At 36.8% G+C, this 21,434-nt stretch overlaps 1 protein-coding gene across 3 annotated transcripts in view; it reads right to left on the reverse strand.

The window, feature by feature from the left end:
• The window catches only part of PIK3C2A (phosphatidylinositol-4-phosphate 3-kinase catalytic subunit type 2 alpha), a 36,544-nt gene extending 15,484 nt beyond the window's left edge, over nucleotides 1–21,060 (reverse strand). Inside the window, exons 1-12 of one of the 3 annotated variants that reach the window (XM_062495987.1) lie at nucleotides 19,810–21,060; nucleotides 19,571–19,728; nucleotides 13,979–14,079; nucleotides 12,203–12,360; nucleotides 9,207–9,327; nucleotides 8,444–8,555; nucleotides 7,809–7,888; nucleotides 7,625–7,688; nucleotides 5,137–5,280; nucleotides 2,805–3,064; nucleotides 2,598–2,720; nucleotides 996–1,163 (exon numbers count right to left, since the gene is read on the reverse strand). In XM_062495987.1, coding sequence (XP_062351971.1) covers nucleotides 996–1,163; nucleotides 2,598–2,720; nucleotides 2,805–3,064; nucleotides 5,137–5,280; nucleotides 7,625–7,688; nucleotides 7,809–7,888; nucleotides 8,444–8,555; nucleotides 9,207–9,327; nucleotides 12,203–12,360; nucleotides 13,979–14,079; nucleotides 19,571–19,728; nucleotides 19,810–20,680 — 2,360 coding nt within the window. In that variant the 5' untranslated portion in view covers nucleotides 20,681–21,060. Of the gene's footprint in view, nucleotides 1–995; nucleotides 1,164–2,597; nucleotides 2,721–2,804; nucleotides 3,065–5,136; nucleotides 5,281–7,624; nucleotides 7,689–7,808; nucleotides 7,889–8,443; nucleotides 8,556–9,206; nucleotides 9,328–12,202; nucleotides 12,361–13,978; nucleotides 14,080–19,570 lie in introns of all 3 variants that reach the window. The other 2 variants (XM_062495986.1, XM_062495988.1) reach the window with 2 other exon arrangements.
• Between the last annotated feature and the right edge of the window lie 374 nt (nucleotides 21,061–21,434).

Genomic DNA, 21,434 nt, shown 5'->3' on the forward strand with positions numbered 1-21,434 from the left:
ATGCAACATTCAAACAGAAGGTTGAAATAAGCATCATTTATGAAAAGAAATCCAAGCTTTGGTGGAGACTGAAAGGAGCTGCAGGCCATCTTTGCAATGCAGAAAATCCTAAACTCTGTGGTACCCTCAAGCTGTTGGAATCATCACAACACAAAAGAGAAAGCAGAACCAGTAAAGTCAAATCTGGAACCAGAGGATGCAAAGCACACGAAACAGCCACGTCATATTACTGATGTGCAACACACAGCAGTAATGGCCCAGGAAAGATCTGGCTGCCTTGCTGCAGCCTTGTTTGATTATTTAAACTTCCAGTAAGACCTAGGAGTCAGCAGCACACATTAATAGGAAACCTTAAGTATAAATGCAGAAGCTGTTTTGCAATGGTGTGATCACTTCTGCAACATGATGTGTAATTTGGGCACCTCTGGTTCAAGCCTACTGGTTCATGTCTCACTGAGTAGCTGCCCAAGTGATAAGCATTTTGGAATGCACTTTGTAATCAAAGTTGGAAGAACAAAGCAACTTGAACCAATCCAGAAACACTCAGCTTAGGAACATTACAGCAGGCTTTTCATTCTTAAGTGAAAAATGTGTAACAGGATCCAGCAGCTGCATTTGAAGGAAAGCCAGCTCAAACCAGAAATATGCTGCAAGTTTAACACACTTGCTAATTATCCCTTTATTTTAATTGTTCAAAATAAATCCAGCTCTGAATCAAAAGCAGTAATTTTAGAATATTCTGAGTTATAATCATCCAAACAATATTCAAGTTCCCTCAGTAGTAAAGTTTTTTCAGCAAGTTAGATGGAAATCCTACAACACTTTGTCCTCTGTTGAAATGAAATGTGTTTTTTTCTGCATCAATACAGTTTAGAGTTCTTACCTTTATCATGGTCTACTCAATAACACAGAGGCAATTTCTATTGTTATGGGTGTGGAGAAAGCTCTACAGAGGAAATCATATTGACAACCTTACCCATGTTTTGGATACTTACCGCCTAAAATCAAAAAGAGGTAGAGAAACCTGACCCAAATTTTCTGGGCCCTTTCTCTGCTTATTTGAGTCAGGGGAACTCCCACTACTTTGACTTAGGATTCCAAACAAAGTCAGACACAAGACTGATTCCAAAGGCAACTGTGAAATCTGGATGGGGAAAATTATTCTATAAAATAAAAGTATTAAAAATAAGTCAATTAGAAAAAGGCAGCAGTTAGTAAGTTACAGGCTTATCCATATAATCCATTTATGCTTCTTGCTTTCAAAAAGTCAATTAAAATTGAAGAACAAGTGTTAAATAGCCATGCAATCATATTTCACTCCACTTCATCTCCCACACCAATAGTTTGCAAAACCTGCTAAATTACACTTCTGCACTGTAGTCAGATTTTGAACAACCCTCTTTAATCTCTGACTGTTAAATCACATTCCTTGCACAGAATTGACGGGTCCAGCATAACCAGTTTTCCAACTCCACTCACTAGGAAGGGCACACAGAATTCCATGTTAGCCACCTCCTAATTTTTCAGACTGAAAGGGTCAGCTGACAATAGTTTCCCATCCAAATAGAAGAATCTATTAAGAACCACTGAAAGTTAAATTCTAAATGGTACAAAACCTATAAAGCAAGAAGTATACACCTCATTGAGCTATTCAAGCTTCCACTTCTGTTTACGCTGCTTTTACTGCCTAAAAATGGTCTTTAGTTAGATTTCTCTGTAAAACATGAGAATTGCACTGTAAAGCACTATACTGTTGTCAGCAGCTTTTAAGCAATCTAGCAGACCTTTCACTGTAATACACTAGTTCTTGCCAGTAAAAAAAAAAAAAAAAAAAAAATCAGACAATTATTCCCATGCATCACCAGAAAAAAATAAAAGGTAGTTGGAGTACTCTCTGAAGGCAGGTGTTCTAGAAACTCTCATTGCTGGTCTGAAATAATTTGTTCACCACAAACTTTCAGGGTATTCCTTAGGGTCTATCTCTGACCTTTAAAAACAGTCAGGAGAGTGGATATGGGGCACACAGAGCTCACATGATGCTTCAGCTATGACAGGCTGCCTGATAACTCAAGTGGCAGAGATTAAGCTGTACACAGACAATCAAAGATGTTCCCCTTTCAGTTATCAGATACCAGCCATTATCTCCCTATCTTTTCTCTGCATGCTCTGCCTTCTTCCTTTCTACCCTCTGTATTTGGAACAAAAACTGATTCAACATTGATGTTAGTAAAAGTGAGTTGCTTTTCCTCTCCATTTACATAAATTGAGCAGTACATACAAGCAAACTTTATTCTTTAATCCCTCTTAAAGCAGCACAAGCCATTCCCATTGCAAGCAATGTTATGACCTTCCCAACTCCCTGTAATTGTATGCTACAAACACATTAGCCCAGGGCATTAGTCCAGCATTTCCATTCCCCCTTTCAAAATGACTACTGAAATGCCATTTGGAAAAACATTTCTGATTTTGATCAGTGAATTGTTGTTTGGATGCTTGAAATGGAATTAGAACCAAGAGTTGCTTGAATGACTGACTGTATTTAGCAACTAGCTAAAACAAAACATTTTACTGAGTTTTAATAGGCTAAAGTCACTTACAGTTCATCCCATTTAATCAAGTAGAAGAAGCTCTTGTATGTGCCAACCTTCTTGGACTGAACAGGTTTGAAGAGATCTTTTCCATTATGGGTCAAAGAACAAATCAAGTAGTATTTCTCATAACTGGACAAGGAGAAAAAGTTAAACATTAAAAAAACCATAAAAGCATTAAAAAAAAATAAATCTATAAAAGGGTGAGTCACTTACTTTGACACCCAACCAGAAGAAATTCCATGAGCAGCAAATATTGTGAATTGGAGATGTTCTGTGGCAGTCCAAGCTTCCTTGGTACTCTTACTCTCGTCTGGAGAAATTGCTGCTGAATTGCTACAGGAATTTGTGTGGAGTTGCAGAAGGGCCTCAACTGCTCTTGTTAACTGGTCTATACTCACTTTCAGAGGGTTTTCAGGCTGCAGTGAACCTAAATGATAATTTATTTTGAATGCATTTCTTCCTAAATTAGCCACCTCAAAACACTTTTTTAATAAAAATGGAAGCACTTTACTCACCAGAGGGGCTCTTACTATTTTCATCACCACATTTTAAGGATACCTACATAAGAAAGTCATAGGAAATTTCAATATTGAAAATCCGTATTAATTTTCCATCTTATACAAGGTTAGGCTCATATTTTAATTTATCTAACACATCTTTTCACTCACATTTCCTCAAGAGTTAATTAACAGCATGACAATTTCACAATTACCATATGATGCAGCAACTATTCACCAAGTTCAAAAGCTCATTTTTTTGTCAAGTCAAATGTTTTGACATTCTTTATGAAGTCCACAAAGACACAGTATATTGGAATACTTCTCAGGATAATCTAACTTCTCTGGGTAGAGATAAAACTTGCTCAGGTCTATTATGGATGAAAGCAGAGACCCAGTAATTTAAATCTGAACAGCTTTAAACAGCTTTTTTTTTTATTATTTGTGGCATTTGGTGAGGTACCTTTTGCTGGCACAGTTACAAATTTACTGAATTAACAAAAAAAAAAAAAAACAACCACTGAGGAAATGAACAGCAAGGACTGTTACTTTGTACTATCTTTGTTTGCTTCTTGATCTGCTAAAATGGAAGTCTCAACATGTTGCAACATCACAGCAATGTCTAGTCTCAAAGACACTGCTGAAAGCAAGAGATAAAGAAAGAGACAAACCAAGAAACAAACAAATCATGGGAATTCACTCCCTTCTAATCAGAAAGGTTTTCATGACAAATTCAAATCCTGATAAAATGAAAATTTTTAATGAAAACTAAGCTTGTGGTTTAAATCAAACCCCAGTGAATTCCTAACTTCCTAAGAAGTCTGCCACAAGTGCTGCAGAAGAATGAAAGCTCTCCTTACTCTTCAAGTGTACTAATTGAACATCTTCAACTTAAAGTTTGAATATCAAACAATTTCACATTCTCACAAAAAACACAGCCACTTCTTCCAACCACAAAGAATTACACCTTAAAAAAAAATTAAACAGTATCTTACAAAAGATTATGATGCAACAGTCTCCAATATTTATAGCAGTTTCTGAAAGCAGTCCTACATGACTTCATACACATTACTGTGTAAGCCAATGTCTGTCATAAAATAAGTGCAGGATTTTATTTATAAAATTCCACCTTTTTTCAAATTCTACTGGAGCAGTGTTATTTTGGGAGCTATTTGTACACTATAATCTAATTATTTCTACATCTTTCTCCTATCAAAATCAAACATTGAAAAAATATTTGTTTCCTGTATTTCACTATGTTGTCTTAATGTTTTCTGCACTTCCCTGTAAGAATTTTAGTTCTTATAACTATATTTATCTGTCTTCTGCCTAGTATTACAAACACATCACTGAACTGGTGAAGCCAAAAGCAAATGGAGTACCATGTGAATTGCCACTCTTCTAAGGCAGCAGGACAACAGAAATAGCATTATAAGATTATTTAGCTATTTTATTTGCACACTTTTCCACTAAATGACTGTTTTTGAGAACATGACTTGAGACCATCCTGCTCAAGTGAACCATTCATTATAAGGCAGTTGCATCACCAAATTCTGTGCTATTTGAGAGACTTTGGGTTTGTCTTTATGCTCAGAAATGCAGGAGCATCAACAGTTAAGAGTTTTAAGATGCTGTTGCTAAACACAAACACTACAGGGAAAATACATGATGTCAATTCCTCCTTTAAAGCATAACTGCATTAATTTTAGACAGCATGAACTCCTGTCAGTTCCCCTCAGTCAGATTTAGTGGCGTCTGCTGTGACACAAGTTTCTAGTTTCAGAACCAGAAAACAGTACTTTAAAACTAGTTTTTAAACAGTCACTGTTTAGAAAAGGAAAATGTTCCCAAAGCAAGCAGTTAATGCATTAACAGCAGAGAGATGGCAAAATAAGTGGAAGATGTCAAGTTAAATACGCAAATAAATAAAACCCAACAAAAAATCCCAACATAACCCCGACAGAACTGTTGCTGCTATTTCCAGCTACTAAAGACTGTGAAATAATATTTATCAGTTAAAATATTCAATTCAATGAGTGAAAGTTTACCTCAGCATTTTTAGTCCTTGGGAGATTAACAGCCCTCCTGAGCTTCTTCACCGATTCCGTTATTGCAGGGGTCTCTACACAATCCAGTGTAGAACAGATTTTTCTGACAGTCTTAATTACATGATCTACTGCTTTATGCTGGTTCTAATAAGGAATGTATGAGAGAACAGAGTGATCTGATCACAATTGTGAAACCCAGTATTACTTTAATGTTTTTTAATGAATCAACAAGAAAACCATCACTATGAGATGCACATCCCCATTACAGTAAAATGCGGTGAAAATGACTGGAATAAAGAAAAACCTCAATATTGAGAACTTCCTTAAGAATGCCAAAAACACAGCAGTACAGATCCTAGAATGGGGTGCCAGGAAACATTAGGCAGTTCCATTTTTCTATTAAACTGTTGGCAAATAATTATTTTCTAATGAGATACTAAGCTCAATTTCCCTCATGGCCTAGAAAGGAAGTGCAGTTCAAAGAAGAAAATAAATTTAGTGTGAGGAAGCAATGCTAAAGAAACAGTGTTTCAACTTCAGCCTGCAGAAATACAGGTTTAAATTACACCAACACTTCTACTGCTTTCACTACAGTACTGCTTCCATGATAAAATTTATCTTTCTTACTTCACTTTAATATACTTTTGTAGGCTACTTAAGACAAAGTTGAGCTGCTCCTGATATTCTCTTCCTTCTACTCCTCCAACAGAAGAAAAGCCACTTCAGTGAAATCTGAATTATCCTAGGTTTCCTGGAGTTTGATTTTTAACATAAGGAAAGTCTTCACCCAATTTTAAAGAATGCATGTAGAAAATTAAAATATTTGCTTCAAAATAATGGTTTACTTTTTAAAGGTTTAATGTAGAGGTTTCTTTCACAATAACTTCTGAGACCTTAAAACTAAGTAAGGGGAATAATTGTTGCAATATTCTCTCACTAAGATGTAAATTGATTCCCAACCACCACTCTCCCAGACATATTCTCCTGGCCTTCCTATAAACAGATAGCAAAGAAGCCATTTGAATCAGAAAGTTTTTACATTAAGAGTTACCTGGCAACAGTTAACTGTTCTGGTAAGAAAATAACCACACAAGTCAGAAGACACTGTAAATATTTAAGCCATTCTTCCAAAGCTAACAAATTGAAAGTAACAGCTTCTTTGTGACATGGAAAGAGAAATTTCCACTGCTATTTTCTTCACAGGCTCTCAAATATCAATAAACAGACAATTGATAACTTTCAAAGGGTTCAACAATGTGAAAACAAAGCCTATGTACAAATTATTTATGGATTACCCTTCTTCACCAGGATTAGCAAGCTGCAGCTACTGAATATGTACAGGAATTCACTTCATGAAGTAAAAAATTTCAAATGCAGAACTGCTGTTATTTGGACCTAATCATCACCACCTACAAACAACAACTCCCAACCTCAAAAAGACTACCAAGAGTAGAACACAAATCTGAATAGAAATGTTTTGCATTCCTCATCTCAGCCTGTGAAATCACAGCTAAACAAAGAAGCTGAAGCAGCTGCAAGAGCAAAGCAACAAAACCACTATCATGTCAGGGAGCAGCAAAAACTCTCTCTTCTGCAAAAATATTGTGTTCAAAACCACCCTTGAGAACGTGATGAATCATCATCAAGGGAATTAAACAAATATTAAGGGAGTATGTAAATAGCAGACAGCAGCTTGTACAGACCTGCATTCCTGGAGAGGCAAACAAACATAGTGGAAAAGTCTTGCAATTAAGTAATTCATTTCAAGACTGTTCTTACAGAAACTGGTTAAGAAACACAGTTATCTAATGTTTAAGCATTTAAGACTCCAAGTTACATTACTATTAGCAGTTAAAAGCAGCTTCTCCTTGGAAAAATGAACAAAGCAGGTTATATCCACAAGCTTTAGTAGATGGGACATTACACTGTTCAACATTCCAGCTGCTTTAAGCTACCTGTCATACACTGAAAGTGACAATTTTTTTGACAGGGTATTTTAAATTAATTGAATAACGCAGAATAAGACATTATTATGCTTTGTGTAGAACTTACTTCTATGCTCCAAACACACTTCAGTTCTAACTCCCATTGTACACAACTATTCCTGCTCTCTATTGTGCAGATTTTTATCTGTTATTAAATACATCCTTCATGGCTGTCAACAACAGCCAGAGTCAGAATTCAGACCTCTTACCCTGTTCTACTGAATTAACCTCTGCCAGCATGTTTAAGGCAGAGGTAATTTTGCACCCCAGGACTTGGAAGATAGATTTCTAATTGTGATGATCAGGTAATAATTTGTTTGCAAGAAAAGCCAGGAAGAAAAGAAGAACAGAAATCTAAATATCTGTGATTATAATGTCACATTTGACAGCTTGTTCAGATTCTCAGTTTCCCTGAGACAACCTACAAGTCTTTTTCCCAGCTACCTTATCAGTGAATTTGGTCATGCTACTTTTGGTTCAGCAATAATCTACAATGACCTTACCTCATTCTTAAGAGCTATGTTAACTTGCTTGTGATACACCTCAAGAAGCTCTTCAATGGAAGACCTGCAAGAAATAATACATACTGAACACAAGTACAAGTACAAGAACAGAACAGAACACAACCTTGGTCAGGAATTCAGCAGTGATCAGCACTTGATTATTAAAATAACCACAGAACATTACCTTATGATAGGTTCTCTGAAAGGCTTTTCTACTTTGTACAGGTGTTTGGTTAGATGTACAGGTGTCCTGTCATCATCTTCCTGCAACAAAATATTAGGTACTAAGTCCAGTTCTCACTTTTTTATAATATTGCACACTGTTTTAGAATGTTAATTACTAACACCTGGGGTGTTGAAGGGGAAAGATAAAAGGTCATCTCTTAAAATGGGGAAAAGAAATAACTACTTAATAGCCTGTGAAATATGTACACATGGGGACAGAGGGAAGAAACAGCCATCAAGTGCCCAACTATGCAGATAGCAAATACTCATTCCTTCCTCTTTGATAGTCTCATACATATTTAATTAAACTTAAAAGCTGTTTCTAACTTATATTTAACTCTGAAATTTGTTCCTTCTTTTTCAAGTCTCAAGGTTAGTCCGACTGCTCGCATACTTTTTCCAGGTATAAAATACTTGGTTCTACTAAGAAGTATTATCCATATTTGTGTGTAATTTGCCTTGTGAAAATTCAGTTATGCATTTCACTTCCTCGTGGGATATGAGGATAGCAGAGGCAGACATGCTAACCTGTCAACCACACAAGAAGGTGACACCTGGGAGCCAGCAGTCTCCTGCAGGCTGGGAGGTACTCACTGTTCGTGCCAGGTCGCTGCACACCCCGCTGTGGGTCAGGAGCTGCAGTTTGATGTCCATGTCCCATTTCCGGCAGTTCTGGATGTACTCGTGACTTCCTATGCAGTGCTTGCTATGAAACAAAAGCAAGCTACAGTCACAGCCAAAGCAGTGCTTTCCCAAAAACTCACACAAAATATTCCAGGCAACCTGTTGCCGTGAAGCAAGGAAATGGAGAATCAAGCTCCACGCCATCCGTGATCTGGTTTTTACTTCTGCACAAGTTTTTATACACTACTGCAGATTGCAGTACTTGTGCTAAAGCTCGTGATGACAGTGGTTAACACTGAAACCAAAAATTCTACCCCAGAAAACCAATGGGGCTCTGTAAAACATTAGTTTTTGAAAAAAATTATAACAACAACAACAAAAAAAATCAAACCAAGAAACACATGAAACTCTGAAAACCACAACTCCCCCCGTTTATTAGAAAACAGTTGATTTTTTTTTCACTTTCCGAGATTTGAAGAGATTAAACTAAAAATCTAAACACACACCTACAGAAATGCTCTAAAAACATGCATCTGCATTAGAACAGAGTTGATGACAACCTACTTTGCTACATCCCAGAGCAACTCCAAAAACTTCTGATCTTTGTGCAAAGAGTGACTCCCTTACATTTTTAACGTTTCTTTCACACATTTAATCACTAGAGATACACTTTCCAGTAACTGTGTCATGAAAAAGCATGAAATTAAGTATTAATGAAAAAGAGTTTGCTTACTTCTGTAAAACTTCTTCTTGGCCACATACTTTCAGGATATAGCTGCCAATGTCCACTTCATTCAAGTCATCATGCACCCAGCAAAGTGCCTGCATTATTATAAGCTCAACAGGGGAACTCACTGTTCAAAGAAATTACATCTGTAAGTTAAATACAAATCTATAACGAGTGATATTAACTACTGTTCACTCACAGATAATAGTGATTTAATGAAATTGATTTTTTTACTTGCAGAGAAGACTTTCACACTTCTATTATCACCTAAATTTCATAGCTTGAGATGTTCAGTTTTCTCTCACAAAGAAAGCTCTCTCATGAAACTTGCCTGGCATTATAAAAAGCCAAAAAGAATCTTTATAAATTAGGATACAGTGTAGTCAGTTAACCAGAAGTACCTACACAGTCAGCAGGACAGAGGACAGCCTTTTTCTTTTTTATTATTAATTTTCCCTATTTAACAAGCACTTCAAATGGGTAAGTGATCCCAGAGGCACTTACAATTTAAAAAATACTATCTGAAGAGTTGGAGATGGAACTCTATTTATTCAGCTTTTGAGGAACTGAGTATCAGCTGCAGCTGAGGCAAATCCGACTCAAAGTCCTTTTCCCTTTCCATTTTCCAGGAAAGTTTCTACTTAGTCCAGAGCACATCTCAGTAAGCACCACCAAGCCTTTGCAAAATGCAACTCTTAGCTACCAGTAGTTTTTTATCAGGCTCCAAACACTTTGTGGAAAATAGCCTCTCTTCTATCCAGTAACTACAGAACAAAAAAATAATCCCAGCCAAATCCAAAATTCATTCCCCCACAGCCACCAGCCGTCACTAACTAAAAGTACAGATAAGTTCAAATGACACAAATTTTAAAATACAAATTGCTCTCTAGCCCTCTCTACCTAGTTTCTGATTATCTCCTTCAAATCCTTTGCAAATACTATCACTAAGTTCCTCCAAATTTTTTAAAACCTGCTGTATAAAAGCAATTTTATATTTTGTCACTACCTTCAGAGTGGGGTTCTTTTCCCCTCCAGGGACCTTCTTGATTTTTCTTTTTTTTTTTAAGAAGAAATATTTTAAAGAAAGAAATATTACTACTATGGTTGATACAGAGATGTAACGCCACAATATTTTCCACATGATAACACAAATGCTTCCATCTCACTAACAAATAATTAATTATTACAAGCACAGAAGTATACAAGCACATATGAAGAATGACTGTGTGAAATTCAAGAACAAGGTATGATAGGAAGTATGAGTTCAGAAGCACTTTAAGTCATTAAACCTGTCTAACTTATTACTGGGTGAAATTGTGCTACCTTCAGCAGAGAATGCATCTAGTAGCTGATAAAGACAAAAGATGCAGTGATAGTTCATGTAGGGATGGTTTCTGTGCTGCAGTCACATTGCCAGAGGTCTGCCAGCCCTGCAAAGCCCGGTGAAGTCTGCAAAAACAATGTTCCCACCTTCTCTCCGCCCTACATCTTATTCAAAGACAATAATCTCTTGCTGACACACAGTGTTTGCTCAGACAGAGCAAACTTCCATGCAAAGTCCAATAAATGAATGCAAAATGAATGTAAATAAGCTCTAAAGTTCATCCGTTTCCCTTCTGAGTCCTTTCTACAAGCGGACTTATCAGAGCACTGGGAGGCTGCAATTCCTTCTGAGCAAGACTGAAAGCCACACTGGAGTAAAGCAGCTCTTGCATCAGGATGCTGAGGTATGCAACAATTTGACCAAGAAGAGAAGGAGTTAAAGGTAGAGAGTGACTTTAAATACCCCCATTACTAGTCACATACCCACCTTTAACCAGCTATGGAAGACAAGTACTTTAAATGTAATTAGTTTCAGTGTCGGAAAAAAGGGAGTAGAAAGTGCAAAGGAGGAAGTATGTGGGGTTAGAATGCAAAACACTTTCCAAACTAGTCACAAAAAATACTAGAAACAAAGGGCTGAAGCCCTAATATTTTAGTTACCCTACCAAAGCCTTCTGCAGGAAAGGATTAAGTTTGCAATATTAGAAAAGTGTAGTCTTGGGGATTAAGCACAGAAACCCTTCCTAGACTATACTTACAACCCACCACATTTCTTAACAAAGGATCATTAAATCGCCACAGAATAAATGTAAGGTCCAGCAAATTAACACAGAATGAAAACACTGATGCACTAAGAGCTTTTTTTTCCAATAGAGCAGCAAGTTCATGGGAGAAATAGAACAACTCCAGATCTTTTGAGAACAACCAGCTCTGAAGCATCTATACTTCTAGAAGCTGAGATCCCAATGATAACCCTCACAAGTGACAAGAGACTACAGAATCATAGAAGCAAAGAAGTTTATTACCAGTTATTTTATCTGCCAGAACTACCAGAAGTTGACAGCATGCAGTTACAAATACAACCACTGTGCAGCCAAGACTGCACAGAGAATATCTATTTATGTAGTACACCCAGGCAAACCTCAAAGGTCCACCCCAAACCAATATTCCTGGTTACCCACAAAACTGGGACAGCCAGTTGTGGCACATCCAACTGTATTATTTTAGTGTTTGTGTTCATAAGCAAGTATTGAAGGCAAGTAATAGATAGTTTCAATGTGTATTCCTATTTTCCAGCAGCAGTTTCCCTGAATTTCTAGATATTTTAAAACAAATTTTTGTAATCTATGTTAGAGTGTTAAAATGAAAAAAATTAAACATTTAAAATCAGAGTCCTGGCGTCATTATCCCCTCAATAACTATAAAGTAAGAAGTCTTGAAAAACTGTTTTATTCTATCCAGCTGTGGACTGACTAGTGCTTCTGGTTTGCTGGACCCTCAATATTTTCTCATGGAGACAGTGACCCAGAACTAGGCCTTTCCTCAGTTACCTCTTCCACATTTCCCACAAACAACCCATGCCCCTGAGACCCAGGGATCACAAAAACTGGAAGGCAATGTCCTAGGCTGAGTGTACAGTCTTTAACAAGCAAACTCCAATGCAAGAAGCAGGAACATACCATCGCATGTGAAAGTTACTGGTTGTTGGAATTCTTCAATTTCTATTGAAACCTTGATACTGGCACTCTCCCCACTCATATTTCTTTGCAGCATGATTGGACTCAGCACAAAACCTGGGTTTGTTTGCTGGTCAGTATAAGGAAACTTGGTCCTCAATCTGGAAGAAGAGAAGGTTTATGAAACATTGCAATGGAGAAGTCCAAGACTAAAGCACAATAACATGGTAATAACCACAAGGCAGAACACTAAAAACTACCTTTGGCTCTCTATCTAAATTGCATGTGCAAAGCATCATTTAATTTTTCTACTCTCAACAGAACATTGCCCACAATAATTACACAAGTAATAGTTAGACAGGAAAAAATCCTAGCATATAATTAGGCAGGTTTTCCACACAGCTTAAAATATTTAATAGGTCAGTTCTTATAGGACAAACCCAGCTTCTGCAGAAGCTAAGCTCTAAAACAGTTCTTAAAAAGGTAATCCACAGTATCTTCTGAAAATTAGTTTAAAACAGAAAAAGCAACAAAACTCTTCACATGTTTCAATTTTTAGAAGTATAATCTGAATTTAGATACCATGCAGAAGGTACCTATTCCAAGCTATGGAAGTTTAGGAAGAGGCCTTAATCGAGATAAAGGTTTTTATTTAGGACACAAACAGTATAAATATTTACCTACTAGCAAATAAATCATACTTTGAGACCTGTTTTTTATTTTCTGCTATTTAGCATGGATAGAATAATTTAACCTTAAACTTCTGCCAACATTAAAGTAGTATTATAGGAGATTAAGAACAGAAATCCTCTACAAGGATCATTTATTTCATCATCTTGACTCTGGACAATAACAAGATCCTCCAGCAAGAGTTGTGCAGTTGAAAGTCCATCGGTATTTTAAACACTGGGTCTTGAAAGAAAGGGTAACAATTAGATTGAACCAGAAAGTGTTGCAACAAGCCTATCCTACATGAACTTTGTCCTAATGTTGCTCATCAGTAAGCTTCCCATTTATATGAATTTTCATTGTTTTTTGTGGAGTTTCCTTTTCATTTCATAAACATTCCTGCTTTAAAAAAAAATTAGATTCAAAGATCTCTATTTCCTCCATCATTTCTTTAATTTTGATCTTAAAAGGAAAAAAGGAAAAAAGGAAAAAAGGAAAAAAAGTAGTTTGTTTTCTCTAAGAAGAAAACAAAAAAATAATCTCTCACTAAACTGTAGCAGTAAGAAAAAATCCCACACAATTTTTAAGGAACTTCACTATCTGATCTAAGCAGAAACAAGTTTAAAGGCTTTATGTTACAGAATTCCAGTTGTGGGAGCAACAAAAATAAAAGCATTTAAAGGTTTGAAATCACTGAGTGATAGGATTTTGTGAGGTGTATCAGTAAACAAGAAAAAAAAAAAACTTCAAATTTTCAAAAGAAATTGTAATAAAAACCCAACAAGATACAGAAAAATACTTCGAGGATAAGAAGGTATTATAAAAACAAGGAAAAGGAAAAGTCACAGGACCAAAATAAGAAAGAGAACATATGATAATACAATAATCTTAGTATTGAAGATCTTAACAATTCTGTTGCATTCTTGAAAATAAATAAACAAACCAGGACAAAACCAGGAAAAACTGAGATAAGGAAAAAGGATACATACTGAAATCTGTCCCATGAAGCAAAAAAAATGTAGGACTGTTCCTGTCAAACTATCTGAAAATGAATCACTTAGCTTTTTTTTTTATATTCTGAAAGTTAATTCATATTCAGTCATTTCTTACTTCATAACTGCTTCAGAAAAAGCTGACAGCTCTTGATTCTGCCCTTCAACTGCTTGGAGAAGCACGTTTTCTGTCAGCGTGCCAGTGGTCCCATTGTCTTTCTGCAAGTCAAAGATAATACAGGATTTAAATAGCTGCAAACATATTCCTAAAGCCAGCAAAGCCCCATGCAGGTAAGACATTTCCATGAGTCTGAGGTTTACTCTTACTTTTTATGTCTATATGGAGAGAACCATACATCACTACTAACTTGGTACAGATTCACTGGAGCAGTGACTCCTTGATAGCATGTCATTTATTTGCCAGCATCATTATCAGTTAATATTAAGTTGCAATCAGTTCCTGAGCTTTCAGCAGTAACCTGTTGCATTCAGATTTGAACTAAATTCAGCTGAACCACAGATGGAAGAAAAACATATTTTTCCTCCAGTGCAATTCAAATTCAGTGTAGTTCCACATATCACTGGTACCCATGATTATCTCTTCCCACAAAGCAGGAAAATACAAGTTGAACACTGGAAGGAAATAGCATTCAAAACATGAAACTTATAATTAACCCCATGGAATCAATTTACCACTGTTTTAATCCCTTTTGCCAAATGCTCCCATCATCTCCAAAACTGTAAACCACCATCTTTAGAGTATCCAATCCAAAAAACAATAGCTAAAAGAGAGCTGCAGTTTCAAACAGCAAAACGTAATAAACTTACAAAACCAGCAAAACCAAAATGACAAACATAGAGCTGCAACAGGTTTTAAATCTGTATCTGTTTTCTGATCCAATTCACAATACAATCCATACAAATTCTGGAGTGAGCAAAAAGCAGAGAAAAGTTGGAATAACCAGTGGAACTGAGCTGTCCACAGTCTAACAGCCACCACTAGCCTGAAAGATTCATGAAGCTCCTGCCAGATCCTCCCTAGAATAAGTTACAAGACCAGTTACATTTTTCATTTTTTATCCAAAGATTTTACAATGCTTACAGAAAGCTTTAATCCAACCACAAGGCCAGGAACAAAGCATACTGCACTACAGTTTTTCTGAAAATCACCACAATGTATTCATATTTGAAGTAGTGATTAACTACTTAACTAGAATATGGGTTATTGGCCCAAGTAATCAGCTAATTTCATTAGAGCACATCAGACAATATAGTTAAATTAAACTCTCAGAAAAGGGGTCAAATCTGAGAGAGCCACATACTGTCTGTCAGGTCTTTTCCTTTAAGCACTCTTTTCCCTTCAAATTAACTTGCTTAAGCATAGCAAGCACAGCATAAACTTGGAAGAGATATAACCCATAATTGCCACTTGAATTGCATTTAAACCTAATTATTTCAGCTAAAATATTGGTTGCATGAACACTGATCAGTCAAAAGGACAAATTCTGTGTAATTGGGGATTAGCCATACCACATGAGACAATTGCAGCAGGAAGCTGTAAAGCCACAAAACCCGAGATGAGCAGCAGCAGCATGCGTAACACCTTAAACTTAAATAGGTTCTTCTATTGTAACATCTCAGACAAGTTCTATCACATAAAAATACTGGGCAACCTCACAAGACCTGCTAACCTGTGCAACTGTATCTAGTAAACACACTCTCTAAGCAATTGCCCAACACCACCACTAAAAATCACAAGGAAACAGGCAGGGGACGTACCCAGGGAAAGGCAAACACCTCTGATGAAGGTTAATCACCTGCTGGTTGGCAATCAACACAAAACTCAGCCACTGCAAATCAACAGGTTGCCACTACAAATGCTAAATTCTGTTTAAAACCTCTTCAAGGAATAGCACAAGTACACAGACACTATGCAACCATAGCATAAAAGCACTAAACAAGGGGCCTACTTCAGATGAAGTCACACCAGTGATGAAACACCACTTTATGTCACTATGTGACACTTTGGAATTCCTTACAGAAAAATGTGGAGGTTACTCTACTGTTAAATTCAAAGTTTAAGGAACTAACAAGGCATGTCAACACATGCCAGGGTAAAGAATAAATTCTAATCTAATGAGCAAATTTAGGAAAAAAAAAAAAGATTTGGTTATCCATGGTTCACCTCAGGGTCACATTTGGCTAAGGAGAGAAACCTCATGTTATTACAAACAGGTAATGTTGAAAAAGACCTCCTGGTGGAAAATTAAGAATATCAAACACCTTATTTTTAGCTGAACTTCAGTATTAATTTTTTATCACTTTTGGGAAAATAATTTCAGGAGAACAAGCTCTGAAAAACTAAGAATTCCATTTACACCCACTGGACTCAGATGAGTTTTGAGCAACAAGTAGAATTTTAATTTCCTTAGCTTCCACTTGGGCTGATCTAGGAGGTGCAAAAGCTATCAGTCAAACAGGAAATAACTTGAAAGAAAGGACTTCAGGCCAAATGAGATAAACAGTTCATGTCAGCACAGGCTGCAAAAATAGAAGTGGTCTGTAAATACAATTAATCTGAACAATGACAAACAAACCCAAACCCCAATAAATTAACAAAAGTCAAGTTAAATAAAATTCCCTGAGTATACAAAGTCACAAGACTCAGCAGCTCTGTGGAAAGCAAGAACAAACAACACATAAAAGAGGACAAAATTATGCTTTTTGCCTCTGCTTTCAGAAATGAGTGACACACACCGAAATATTTAAAGGCATAATATATAAATAATAAATAAATGCATAGCTACTTCAAATATGAATATATACATTAAACAGGCAAAAATAAGAATAGATACAAGTAAGAGCCTTCATCAAAACAAAGCAATTTATTGATTTGGGGATTAAACAGATAAATAGTCATGAGTTCTGATAAAATCAAAAGACTAATATTTTTGTTTAAAGGGGTAGCGAGACAGTTTTTCAGGAAGGGTTTGGGGATGAATGATCCAGACTTGTTAAGAAGCAAGACTTAAAAATATACTTTGAAGAACATATAAATTGGGTAAATTGAGTAAAATACAAAAGAACTGTCACAAATAGAGGCTACATAACTCAGCTTTCCATTATACCAAGTAGAAAGTTACTTAAACTAGAAAATAAATTAGAAGCACAGGACAGACAAAAGAGAGACTATCCAATTAATATTTCAAAGATATCCAATTGAGAGACTCATCTTTAAATCCATTTATTTTCTTCTTTAACAACTCAGCAGAAACAACCTTTCTAACTCACAGTCTTGTATCATCATCTACCTTGACATTACAGGCCAGAACTGGAGTGTGATGCCAAAACAAGTCTGGAGGAGCACACGTGAAAAGTAAATTTCAAACCTTCAATTGGGCATTCACTGCAGAAGTCTGCTATAAATTAAGAACTTGTTTGAAAAAGATGGTGATTTAATAAAAATTGACTCCAAAATTGATGTTGCGATGCTATCACAAAAAAGGAAATGCAATAAAGAGTAGCAAGCAGGATGCCCCTGCCTGTAATGAAGGTTTACTCATGCTGTACCAGGCATGTGGTACACTGCTTTCACACAGAGAGCTGAAATCCCATAAGTCATCTTCGAAAAAAAAATAAAAAAGGAAAGAGAAGCTCTCACACAGAGCTTGCAGTGAAAGCTGACAGAAACTCACCATCTCTTGTAACATATTGAGGTAAATATCAAAATGATTCTTTCATCTTAAGTACCCGCTGCTCCATCCTGATAGAAGAACATTTGCTAAGAGCTAGTTACAAATGTGTTCTGCTGAAAATCAAATGACTGATGAGGAGAACCTGGAACAGCCTTTATTTAAGTCAGAAGTGTCAGGAAGAAAAGACCACATGTGAAGGCAGAGCTTGAACTTCATTTATGAATCAGTAGTCAATTCATGACATTCAAATAGCAGTAGACTGGACCTTACAAACAGGAAAGACCCTTTGAAATCCTACACTCTTGAAAAAAAGCTGGAATATGTAAAGCTAGGCTTCATTCAGCAACAGTCAAACATTACTTCCTACAGACACCACCTAAGAAGCAGTGATCCAATGTAGCACAGTTATTCGTCAGGAGTTAATTACAGCCAACCAACCACACTGGAAATCTGACAAACATCACCAGATGACATAGCAAACTGAGAAGCAAACTGCTGTAGAGCCCAAATTCACATGCCTCTCAATATACTAGGAAATAACAGAGCTAATGTATCACATCTCAGCAGCAAGTAGGAAAAAAAAATAAAATTAAGTCAGACCCAAGATTCGTACACATGGCACAAAACCAGAGATAAATGGATTTTTTGGGTTTCTGGGTGGTTTTTATTCCTTATTCACTGGGCTTCTATTGAACTTTTGCCAGAATACTGACACCTAACCCAGAAAAAACAGGAAATCCTTCAAATGAGGGGTCAAAATTTTCATTTCAATGGAAATCTGGAGAGCATTTTAGGCCACAGTCTATCATATATTCCTATTTCTGAGAAAGAAAACCTCCTCCAGTTTAGGGGTGGGGAGGGAAGAATTAAGGAATTATTTGGAAAATATGCTTGAGTGATAACGGTTTTTTATGCCATGTCCCTAGCCTATTAAAAACACCTAGAAAGACAACACTTAAGATTTGAAACAGCTGTAAACCAAAGTATCCAAAGCAAACAAATAGTTTACTTCCCATTCTCTAACCAGTGTCTACAAATACCATTTTTTTGGCCATTATCACCCTTGCCAGGGTGCTAGCTTTTCCACTGAAAACTTCTCTACTTCTCTTTCAGTCTTCATACTCCACCAAAAAAACCCCCAAGACCCAGAAATATTCATATCCACTTTCTAGTGAGCTAATATTTTAAAACACGTCTTTATTTTGTTTGTTTGTTTTTTGTGGTAGAGTTACCACAGATAGAACTGAAAATATAGGAAAAGTTGAATAGCTTACAGTCTTTTACAGGACTTGGGGAAAAAGTAGGATGCCCTAATGGGGTTTAATTAAGCAGATGAGACTGTGACAATACTGATCACCTGCTACACAGTCTTGTTTTGACACAAACTGCATGTGATCCATGTTCAAAGGTATGAGTGCCATAACTAAAGCTCCTGTGGAGAGTTTGGTCTTGGATGTTTCATTAAAGTGATCCTAGAGAAGAATCTTTTTGCCTTGCCTGGTAAAAGTGACATCACACAATGATGTTTTGCCTTCTTCTAGAGCAGAAATACAGTGTTTCTGACCCAACAGCCACTCCAGCACAGTATAACCAGAAGTTCTGTCTAGCACTTCTATACAGAAGGAAAGCTTTCTACCTACAAATGAGAATTATTGTGGTATTGTGATAAAACTTTCAGTGCTTAGCTCACCATCTTTTTATTTCCCAGTATCATGTGAATTACTCATAAAACTCAAATATTTATCAATATGATTTAGCTACGTAATTGTGCTGAGTATTATTTCTATTTCTTACTGGAATGTTGACTTGAAAAACAGAAATTTCCTTGTAAATGTGGAAGGATTACACAAGGGCAGTGGTACTTTGGGAGATACATATGCCATAACATCACATTATTTGGACACTGCTCAAGCCAAGTAATACAAATAAAATAAATAACAGACCTTAAAGTGTCTTTAAACACTGTCATTAATCTTTACTGTTATACTGCAATTTAAAGAGACTGATTTACATACCTGTGATGTTTGGCCCTGTAACTTTGCAAGCTGAGTTGTTCTCATGTTTAAAGACTGACTCCTTGTGACTGTTGCTCCAGAAGACTTCCCATTAACCTTTCTTTCCAGATGGCAAGTCAGTAACAGCTTTTCTTCTAAAAGAACAGCATCCCACGGGTCTTCAGCAGTCATACTTGAAGCCCTCTCCCCATCATCCTCTGCCTTATTTAAAGTCTCCACAGTATCCACTTTTGGTTTACTCAGAGGATCCAAATCCAGCCAGTCAAATTTACTGACATCCCCGCAGCTCTCCGAGGCCGGCAGGTTGGACACTGCAGACTTTATCGAAGTCATTTCTAGGTCTGTGCTCGATTTCCCATTTCTCAGGAATTCCGAAGTGCTTGCAATTTTGTCAAACACTTTTGCCATTTCTGGAGTGAGTACTGGAGGGTATAAAGGTAGGCCTCCATGTGGATGGAAAGGTGTGGTAGCTGCCAGCGGGTATGAAATGTATTGTGACTGTCTTGGAAGACCAAGATAAATAGGCTCTCTAGAGGGATAGGATGACATACTTGGATGGAATCCATTCTGAAATACTCCAGTCTGTTTTGTGTAAGAAGCTGAGGTGTAAATAGGAGGTAAAGTGCATGTCACAGGTGCTGCTATTCCAGGTGTCCACTGTCTCCTCTGACCCGCGGGCCCAAGATAAAATTGTGAAGACAAAGATGGGCTCAAAATAGGACTTGATGGTAATGTAGGTACTTTACTAGATTCAAAATTGTCATCCAGCAGCAGTTTCTCTAGTTCAGCATGAGTGAGCTTCTCTATGTCAATGGTACTTAGTTTATCTTCCATGCTTTTGGCATCAGACTCTGGAAACACCATGAGGTCATGGTCCTGTTTGTTATGGGTCTGTGCTTTTTGTCTGGGGCTGCTTAAAGAACGAAAGGTTTGTTTATTACCAGCTACACCTCTTTCCTTCTGCATCTTGGCTAATGCCTCAGCTTCCATCTGCAGTGCCTCCTCTTTGTCCACATCTTTTGACCTCGGGGCTGACAGAGAAGGTGAGGAGCGCTGCTTGAATCCATTGCTGCTGGATATCTGGGCCATGCCGCAAGAGCAGATGTCCATGTAAAGCAGCAACACTTCCCTTGCACTGGTTGTCTACCTTTGGCTTCAGAGCAGATTTAGCAGACCTGAAAAGGAAATTAAACATTAGAAACACATACAACAAATCATGTGTGGACAACTAAGTCACACACCACCAGATGAGAAAATTGCACATGTCCTTCAGGAACACAGAATGTAAAATTCTGAAGAGGCAAATTTTTTGTTTTGTTTTGGTGGTTTTTTTGGCTTTGTTTGTTTGTTGTTTTTTTTTTTTTTTTGTGTAGGGAGTATCAAAATTAAAAAGAAGCCACACAAATAATTAATTCATGGTCTTTGAATTATGCAAGACCCATTTATTTTTCTCACTTTGCCAACTGGTGCTAGTAAGCACTTGGTTTCTTTTTGCACCACTAGACCCAAGACACACAAAAGCCACCTTCAGGGATGTAGCGGTTTTCAGACTTGAGCAATTGCACAGGTGCAATCTTGGGAGTAGAAGTCGTTCTGAACTATACAAATATAGCATTGATAAAGCACATTATCAAGAGGACTTCCACCTTACTTCACTAGATTACAAAACCAGACCTTTCAAACTGCTATACCATGATTATAATGGTCATAATGACACTGAAGGACCTCTCTTCCTTTGAAAAATATTGCACTTCACCCTCTTAACAAGAAAAAAAAGTCTTATGAAATGATATTTCTTGGACAAGCAAAATAAGCTATTTAAGTACAGCTGTTCATTGACTAATCACTTCAACAGCCCTTTACA

Source organism: Cinclus cinclus, chromosome 6, assembly GCF_963662255.1.
Source record: "Cinclus cinclus chromosome 6, bCinCin1.1, whole genome shotgun sequence".
Taxonomy (NCBI): domain Eukaryota; kingdom Metazoa; phylum Chordata; class Aves; order Passeriformes; family Cinclidae; genus Cinclus; species Cinclus cinclus.